Genomic DNA, 9,887 nt, shown 5'->3' on the forward strand with positions numbered 1-9,887 from the left:
GTAATAAAAGAATGATAGTAACTTTTTAAATAAAGTAAAGAGAAAGCTCTGAAATGGAATCGAAAACTGACAATTCAGAATAGAGATAGATAATTTCTTCATAAAAGTTAAAAATAAGAATGTACAATCCACGTTGAAAAATGTAATTTACACCATATATGAGAAAATTTGCATCACTCAATGCTACAATGGTTTGAGCAATTTCAACGATTTATGTTCAGTCCAGTTTGGGATAGAATTTAGGTTTTTCACTTTGTATTGTACATTGTGATTTATGAAATTGGCACTCGTGCCTAGAGACAGATCTCAATAGTGTGCATTATTTATGGTTGTTGATTTGTCACAAAAGATGTGCTTGTATTGTTCAAAGGGAGTAGTTAATGAATAAGAAGATTTCGGTTGTAGGGCAGTATTATCTGCACTATAGTAATTAAAAAATTTGTTGGTCGGATGACTTTTTATTTTTATTATTTTTTTGAGAAACAATTGGTCGGTTGACTTTAGTACATTAACATGTTAATTAATTTACTAAATGGACTGTTCTTACAAAACGCACTTTAGGAACTTACAATTCATAACTGATAAGCTGAGGAATTTAGTAACTATATTAAAGAAAGAGAAGAAAAAAAAAAAATTTGCCGCCACGTCCAATCCATAGTCAAGTTGAACGATGCTGGCAGCGAGATGAAATGAAGTGGGGTAAAAATGTTTGAGAAGAGCAATGTTGTAATATTTCCACAACACTTTGTTGCAAAATCTATAGTGGTGGTTTGTTATTGGTAAAATGTTTGAGAAATTATGCTTATAATATTTTCACAACACTTTCATAATATATTTTAAGTGGCTGTTTTTGATAGGACAAAAAGTAATTTCAATAGTTAAGTTCAAATTAGAATCAGTAATAACATGTTACTAAAGATTTGTTAAAATAGTGTATAAAGTGTGTTTCGCACAATGTGTGTAATTTTATTACTAGATTTAATATTTAGGCATTTAGTATGAAAATCATAACAGCAAAAGCAAACCCAACAAATCAAGAGTAACAAACACAAATGAAAACAACAACATTGCGAGCGGAAAGCGGTATGAACCGGTATTGACTACTAACTATTGAATATTGAACTATTAATCCCTTCAAACTAGTTATGGAGAGTTTTTGGATTCAAAATGAGTAACACTGAATAAATCAGTTTTTTTTTTTTTTTTTTCCTTTCTATAAAAATGAGCAATTACATTCTTTATACAAACCTACAAATGCATTTAGAGCTGCTCACAAGTTGAATAAAAATAAATTTGGTATTAACCCATTATTCAACCCGAATTCAATGGGTGAGAATTGCTTGGCCCGTTGCCAACAAATAGAATAGAACAATCAAAAGTGTCCATACTTGCTCCCAACGTAGTGGTCGAATATTGTTCGTCAGATGGTTAACCAATTCCAAAAATTCAAATGATCTTTGCGATGGAGGAAATAGCTCTAGCTCAAGTAGACAAACAAACAAGAAAATTTCATTAAAAAAAATGGAAGAAGAAGAAGAAAATGAGAAATAGATAGGGAAGGGTGTTTAGCCCTTTGTCGAATGAGGTTTCATAAATACGGGTGCGTTTGTTTTGAGTGAAAACACTTTTAAGAAATTATTTTATACCCTTGTGTGTGTTTGGTAACTACAAAAAATTTGGTCAAACGAAAATTCAAATAGACGTTGACTGTAAAATAATTTAGGCTACCAAACACAGCCTAAATTTCACCCAAAGGCAAAATCAAACCGATTTTCCATTTTTTTTCCTTTTACCTAGGGGCATTTTTTTTTTCGTAATTTTTAATTCAAATTAACATCCTAAATAAATTTACTTCACAAATTATTAGCGACACATGTGCCATGTACTTGTAGGCTTGTAGCTCAATTAGCCATTTGTTTCCTAAGTAAAGTCCAGGGTTCAATTTTATTTTAGAAAAAAAAAAAAAAAAAAAAAAGTGGCACATGCATTGCACTGTAGGAGCTTCATTTAAAACGTGTGAAACGCATACATGCATTGAAGTTGTGTTCACCAAACTCGCTGCTTTTTGTCACGGTAGCTCTCTATTAAATTGACTAGGGAGAGGGAGAGGGAGAGTGAAGTGAAGACGGGAGAGTAGGGGTGTGCAGAAAATTCACCAACTTGCCAAACTTGATTTGACCCGACCCAACTTGTCGGATTAGGTCGGTTTTTAGGGCTTGGTGAGTCGAGTTGGGTTATAAAAATAAAAAAATTTGTAGCGGATCAAATTGTGTTTGGGTCATAAAATTACAAACCCGCCAAATCCGACCCGACCCACTCATATTTTAATATATATTTAAAATATATTATATATTTAATAAATTTTTTTTTTAAGTTAAAATCAAACTATAGAGCACTTCATCAATTCCTACAAACATAATATAATATAAAATTCTATTACTTTCTTTAATATATATTTAAATATGTTATATAATTAATAAAAAAATATTAGTTCAATTCAATAATAATAAAAAATATCTAACTCATGAGTTCAACCCGACCCATGTAAATTGAATTGGATTAAGTTGAACATATGTGATAAGTCAGGTTGGGTCGAATTTTTTTTGTCCCACTATAATGATTTGAGTTAAAAAATTCCTCCTGACCGATCCATACACACCCCTAGAAGAGACTAACTTGTGGATAGAGATTTCAGTATGATGATTTGAGTTAAAAAATTCCTCCTGACCGATCCATACACACCCCTAGAAGAGACTAACTTGTGGATAGAGATTTCAGAGCAATTGCGATACAGCTAGCAGAAAAAGGACTCCAGACCAGAGATAACTTTTTCTGCCTCTAGTTGAAGATATGCATTGCTTGGTAAAAGAAATCCAACTTTGGCCCTACTTTCTGGTACAACCTTGTGGACATCTTTGGAAAGCCTCACCCACTCAGGCATACAAGAGCAATTGCATCAGTCTCTCTACTACTTCACTATAGATTTTTTTTTTTTTTTTTTTTTTTTTCATCACACAGAATAAGCAGGCTAAAGAAAAGAACAACAATCAACCCTGGGAATCGAGATTTAGGACCATGTAATTTTCAATCTCAACCAACTATTGCCGCGGGGGGGGGGAATGAATTTTCCATGGACTCACTTTCTGAAAGGATCCCACTAAAATGACCCTCAAAGAGAACATAGCACAATGTTCGTGCTCATTCAACTGACGAGATTCAATCACCATGAACATAACAACAAGTATTAAACATAAAAAATGCATTCTCAACCTGCCCAAAGATTATAGTATAAGCCAAAAATAAAGAGCCTAGCAAGCAAAACGAAATACCAAAATGCAAATCACAGAAAATCCATATCATTTCATACCTCATAAATATAATAAAAAGAGATGCGAGGAAATGAGCAAAACTTTGAGAAACACTCTCTGAGAAGGCCTTGGACGGCTCTTATAGCACAGGAAAACCCAAGGTAAATCTCTCACTACAATCATGGCTCATTCCTCTCCATCTCTTTGAAACATTACTCCTAAATAAATAAAATAAACTCACAAAACCACTCTCTCAGGAACATATTGTGGTTCCCAAGAATTTCAAGTTCAACCTTCTCAAAACTATAAATAAAACTAATAATAATAACAAATACTAATTGATCCTAAGCTGCAAAACTTATTGGCAGGGTATATTGAGGGGTTCATCCATCCAAGAAGCAATGTCGTTGCCAATGTCAGCAAAATCATTGCCTATATCAGCAAAATCCCAGTCAGGAAGCTCGCTAGGGCCATCATTGTCAAACCCACAAATCTCAATGTCCTCCAAGCCACTGTAACCATCGAAAAACTGCCCAATATTATCAAAGCAAAGAGGATCAAACTCAGACTCAGGCTCAAAATTGAGCTCTTGCTCAAATGGAACATCAACAAATGTCTCGTCCATTAGACCCAAATCATCAGGTATCTGAAGCTCCGCCAAACTAATCTCGGCATTAGTAACCTCAAAACACTCATCAGTGATAAAATCAGTTGCATTCCCTTTGGTGTTGGACGCAGAGGTCTCCAATTCAAGGACGGAAGCCGGAGATGTATGCGACAACACACCCTCAGAATCCTCAGAAGACACAGGTTGCTGGTTGTTCTGTGATGGAGATACCACAGCTGTAGACGTCGACGCATTATTGCTCTTTTCAGAGGAAGCAGAAGCCGTAACAGCAGGAGTCGCACTAGACAGAGCCATAGCAGCTTCAAACTCGAGTCTCTTTCGCTCATAAGCTTCAGAAGCCTCCTCTGGAGTATTGTAAGTCCCCAACCAAATCCTAGCTCCTTTGAATGGGTCTCGAATCTCAGCAGCCCATTTTCCCCATTTCCTTTGCCTAACCCCTCTATACTTGGAAGAAGAGGGTCTTCTAGATGGGGTTTTAGCCAAAACCCTTTTCTTCTGTCTGGCTTCAACAATATTGGGGGTTTTGGTACCATTGTTGTTGTTACTGTCCTGACAAGAGCTCTCTGACTCAAGAGTAGAAGGCTTCGATTGTTGTTTCAAAACAAGGGGAAGATTAATTTCACGGATGAATTTTTTGCATTTCTTAGCCCTCCTATTCTCACACTCATCCTCGCTTGAAGATGAGTCAGTAGCATAAGGATCTGAACAGATCACACGGACTTTCCTCATCATCGTAATCGATGATTCTCCAGAGGGAATTGTTGCTGTGGATTTCTTAGACTTCGCAGGTTGTTTCCGAGGCTCTGGCATTTTAATTTACTTTCTGAACGAAATCTCTCCAAAACCCCTCAAAATACCCAGAAATTTTTTGAAGACAAATAAATTTTAAAAAAAAAAGTTGCAGACAAAAATGAAAAAAAATAAATAAATAAAAGGCTCTCTTCTCTCTCAAAAATCTCAGAATCACACTGACTATATCAAGTGAGACCCCCTCTCAGGAACAAGAAAAGAAAAGAAAATCTCTTTATATGAAAAGGCGCAAAACACTCTACTCCAGAACAAGTCCTGCAAACACCAAATCAAAATAAACAGAAAAACCCAACTCAGATTCGTAACCAAAAACCCAGAAATCAAACCAGGGTTTAACAAAGATTTAAGCTTTGACAAAAAATAGCTAAAACCCACATACCTTTTTAGCCTCAAACGCATCGAAACAGACGAGAGCACAAGATTCAACCTCTGCCTTAAACAGCAGAGAGTAAAACAACACACAGATTCGAAGGTAGCAATAGTGAAAATCCAGAGCTGCAACAGAGCCCCAATCAAAACCAAATCAAACTCAGCCGACATAAATCCGCTACCGCAACCTCCGCGCCTTGCACTTTTCCTCCTCGCAACACCGAACCCAACCTCTCTTCGTTCTAACAAAGAGAGAATAGCCCAAAAAAGAACCAAAAAGAGAAGAAAAATTTTATCAGATACCAATAGATATAGATATCACAGCAAAGAAACGAAACCCAAAAAAGAGATTCAGAGGATTAGGAATCTATGGTCACGATTTTTCTCTCTAAATACTGACAAAAAAGATCGGTTTGAGTTATTATCGATTTTGCAGAAACAGTAATATAGACCGACTAGTCCCAGAGAGAGAGAGAGAGTGTGTATAAAAGACCTATGACTATTTTACAATTCAACACAGACGCAAATCTCTATAGAAACATCGTCAGATAAAATAAATAAATCAAATACTAATATTTATCGAAAATCACAGACAGCAACAATAAACAAAACAAAACAAAAAAAATTGATTCATAGTATACCTTCTTCGCCGGTCTTGTCTTTCTCTCACTGAATTAGCTTTTTCTCTCTCTCTAAACACACTCTATATTCTATATTACTAATGTGCCTATGTGCACGTCGCTATCTCTTCTTTTTTTTTTTTTTTTCTCTCTCTCTTTCTCTGTGCTGGGTTTTGTTAAACACACTCTCTTTAACCTATTTCACCTTGAAACCTTTTCCCAAGCGGTCAAAACTTAGCATTAAAAAGAGAGAGATTAGAGGAGGTGAGTAAAAAATTAATAGGAAATTATTTATTTTTGGTATTAAATTTATGGTTGATGAGCTGGCATGACTATCTATAAAGATGCATGCACATTCATGGAACATGACCCATTTTCTAGTTCATAAAAAAATTAAATAAATAAATTAATAAAAGACCCATTTTCAATGTTATATCTGGCACATCATATCATTTATCATACATAACATAGATGGTAAGGGGTCAGATATGTTTGTTATAGTCATCAGGAGGAATCCTAGACTAACGATCTCTCTGTGCGCGTGCCTCAAGCTTTCCGGATCCAACGGTGGATGATTCTATAATTCTATTTGGGTTTGTATAGTAGACTCATTCGTTGGTTGGACACGCGCTTTTGAAGGAGCGTGGTGAGCTTTTTTGGGAAACACAGCGCCGCGATTCGGCAACGTACGATTCAGCAGCTCTTTCTGACGTTAATTGCGATTCTTTACGTTAATTTTAGACCTAAAATTTGTGTTATTTACCATACTCTGCCACTGAGGAAAAATAGCCTCCCCCCAAGTTTACCTCTCACTAAAGAAAGTATCCACGCCGTATATGTCTCGCTCCCTAAAAATAATATTTTGCTCATATATTTTCTTTTTGCTTATTTCTGAAAATTAAATTAAATAAAATATTATTTTGATCTTTAAACTTTATTAAAAATTTGTTTTTCATTTCTAAACTTTGTAAAAAGTTTTTTAAGTTGTATAAAGACAAAAATAAGGATGAAAAAAATAATACTTTTAATAGTTTAGTGATGAAAAAAAACTTCTAATAAAATTTAAGGATATAAATAAAATATTTTCAATAATTTAGAGATGAAATATGAACTTTTTAATAGTTTAGAAAATAAAAATGAACTTTTTAAAGTTTTAAAATAAAATAAACTTTTGATAAAATTTAAAGACCAAAATAGTATTTTACCCAATTAAATTCAAGTACCGGTAAAAAGTAGGAAAGGAAAATAATATTATTAACCATATGAATTTTGGAATCTCTTTTTTTCTTTTTCTTGTGAAGATGCACAATTAGTTCAATTCCTTTTTTAACATGATTTTTTTTTTTTTTTATCGTAAGATTCCTTTTGCTTCTTAATATACCATGATAAAAATGCTTTGTACTTTATTCGGTAGATTCTTCTATTTCTTTTTCTTTTTTTCTTTTTTCTTTTTTTGAGAAACACACACATATATATAGGAAAAATGAAATGAGATAAGAGAAAACACTCACACTCCAACACTAAAATTGCATGCGGTAGAGGCACATAATAGTCGCAAAGGCACCATGTACATAAACAATTAAAGAAAAACTTAATGGAAAAAAAAAAAAAGTTTGGAAAGGTCAAATATATTGTTATGCTTTTTTTTTTTTTTTTTTTTGCTAACCTCAAAGCAACCTACACTTCATGATCAGTTCCATTATTCTCTCAAGATTAAGAGTCGATGTAAATAGAATTCATGAGATTTATTATTCATTTGATAGTCATTAGGAGAATAATAAATCTCACAGCAGTCCAGTTCAATATGTCTTAACTCTTAAAACATATCAACATATCAACTAAAAGTCTCCACTTCCATGATCAAGGCAAATAATCTTAGTTGATATGTTATAATCTTTACAGATGAAATGCCCAATTTTATCACCAACTACCAACTAAAATTCTGAGTTTACAAAGAACTTGTGATCTATATCTTCAGTAACTAAATCACATAAATCACATACTATGCATCTCATAAACTATATGATAATGTCCAAATATTCATGTTACTATTATTTTAGATAATAATAAAATAACTTTATTAATCATAATATTAAGTCATACATAATGTCATACATAGCATCATACAATAAGATTTAAGGGCACTAATCCTAACAGATATGTGTGGTGGGCCTTTTGTGTGGTATTGGGTTGGACTGGTTCCTACTGTACTAGGCCCAAGGTGTTCTGAATCAGGAAGTTGGGACCGGTCCAATTGCAACCCACCTTGGTCCGACTTGTGCACAAACTATGCTTGGTTTAGCCCAAGTTTTGATCGCATGCCTCTGGCAGACAAAGCTGCTATGACAATTACGACAGGTAGATACCATAAAGATAATTACAAAGATTCATTCACCACTTAGACAAAATAAATAGTGGGTCGTTACAAGAAACACATGTTTTATGAGATGGAAATACAAATAAATATGGAAGAGGTAATAATAAGCTTATTGAATCACAAAGAAATATCAATCTGCCCTGCAAAGTTATGTCACGGGATCTAAGTCAGGAAGGAAAAAAATCATTTCCTCAATGCAAATAATCTTTCCGGTAAAGAAATTAATTGCTTTGAGGGAACGGGCCCTAAATGACTTGTGCCCAGATGAGCATCTTGCTTTTAGCAGAGAGCGTGGTTTGAGAGGGAGGGGGGAAATCATCCTATTCGGTGCATGCTTGCTGTGCTATTCTCTCTTTTTTTTGTTTTTCCTTTTCTCTCCGATTCTTTCTTTCTTTTCCCTTTCGTTTTTTTTATCTCTTCCTATTTTACTTAGTCGTTATGGTTCTCTTTTTTTAGATTACTGTTACCATCCCCCCCTCTCCTATGCACAGTAAGGGTTCCTTATATAATGTCTGCCACAGCTAGCTTTTACCATTTTAGCCCTTAAATGTCTTTGTTTGGTGTGAGCGTCCTTGCCGACTATTACTGATTGGTCAGTCGCCCAGCTAGCGCCACTTACCTGTGTTGGCCGCGCCACTCCACCTCACCAGACAAAGAATACTATTTTGTTTGTTTGCATGCAGTGGCATTCTTACCTGCCATGGTGTAAGTATTCTCTTCCTCTCCATCCCTAATGGCGTGCACCTAGTGGTTCCAACTCAACTTTACTTCTTTTGGGCGGTATGTCATCCCAACAGGACACTACCTCTAAAAGAGCCTGAGCAAGAAACACAAAAATAGGTTTTCCCTTCTCCCCACCACCAGACCATGCCCTCTTACCTTTGACCCATGACCCACCACTTCCTGTATTGGTTGGGTACAAGCTGGTGGTGTCTGGGCCTTGCGCGTGCCTTACTCCCATGCTCGTCCCAAATCTGCCTGCTACTCATGCGCTTGCCGCGGTCTGAAGGTCCGTCTGCCTGTTCTGCCATTTGCTCTTAACTTCTTACGGCGTGGGCTGCTTTATTGATTTCTCATTCTTATGGTTTGCTGGGCTTTTCCCTATTGTGGGCTTCCCCTCCTTCGTGCCATTCTCCGTGTTCTATTCTTAGCCTTACTATTAGTTCCTGCCACATCATCTGTCATGTCTGCCGTGATGTTTACTTGACCCAGAACCACTGGGCCTCTTTGGGCTTGTTGTTCATCTCTTTTCTAATGGCCCAATAAACTCATTGGGCCTTTTACTATATTACTTGCGGGCTCCCGAGTCCTGTTTACTTCCTTTTGGGCATCCTTGGCCTTTTCTAATTCTGTGCTTCCCATGGACTTTTACTAACTACTTGGGCTTCCTTGGGCCAAGTACTTTATACTTCATCCTTGGGGCTTATAGATTCTCCATTTCCCCTTACTTTCTTTACTTACATTGCTTTGGGCTTGTTATGGCTGTTGTGGCCCATTCTCACTTTTCTACATCCATACAGCCCATGGGTTTGCTACTTCTCTCTTTCCGGGCCATTTTAGGCCCATTTACTTCTTCAAGATCCATTTGTTTGCTTTATGGACCCATGATCCATTATTCTTGCCACTTGGGCTCAATGGCTTTTCTATCCAACTTTCTTCTGCCCACGTTGTTGGGCTTCTTCCTCTTGCTGGGCTTCCAAAAAAAATGAGCATCTACAATATTCCATGATATGTATGCTAGATGAATGATAGGTTATTTGCTAGATAAATGCTAG

General features: G+C 35.7%; 1 protein-coding gene across 2 annotated transcripts; it reads right to left on the reverse strand.

Moving 5' to 3' along the window:
• Positions 1-3,334: 3,334 nt before the first annotated feature.
• LOC142607843 (ethylene-responsive transcription factor ERF119-like) lies at positions 3,335-5,938 on the reverse strand. Of its 2 annotated transcripts, XM_075779487.1 has the most exons (3): positions 5,757-5,938; positions 5,126-5,357; positions 3,335-5,001 (listed from the first exon to the last, which is right to left on the reverse strand). In XM_075779487.1, the coding sequence occupies exon 3, from the start codon at positions 4,744-4,746 to the stop codon at positions 3,667-3,669; it is 1,080 nt and encodes a 359-aa protein (XP_075635602.1). In that variant the 5' UTR covers positions 4,747-5,001; positions 5,126-5,357; positions 5,757-5,938; the 3' UTR covers positions 3,335-3,666. The 2 variants fall into 2 exon arrangements, with proteins under 2 accessions (XP_075635602.1, XP_075635601.1); XM_075779486.1 differs by lacking the exon at positions 5,757-5,938 and having other exon boundaries at positions 5,126-5,665.
• Between the last annotated feature and the right edge of the window lie 3,949 nt (positions 5,939-9,887).

Source organism: Castanea sativa, chromosome 8 (assembly GCF_040712315.1).
Source record: "Castanea sativa cultivar Marrone di Chiusa Pesio chromosome 8, ASM4071231v1".
Taxonomy (NCBI): Eukaryota; Viridiplantae; Streptophyta; class Magnoliopsida; order Fagales; family Fagaceae; genus Castanea; species Castanea sativa.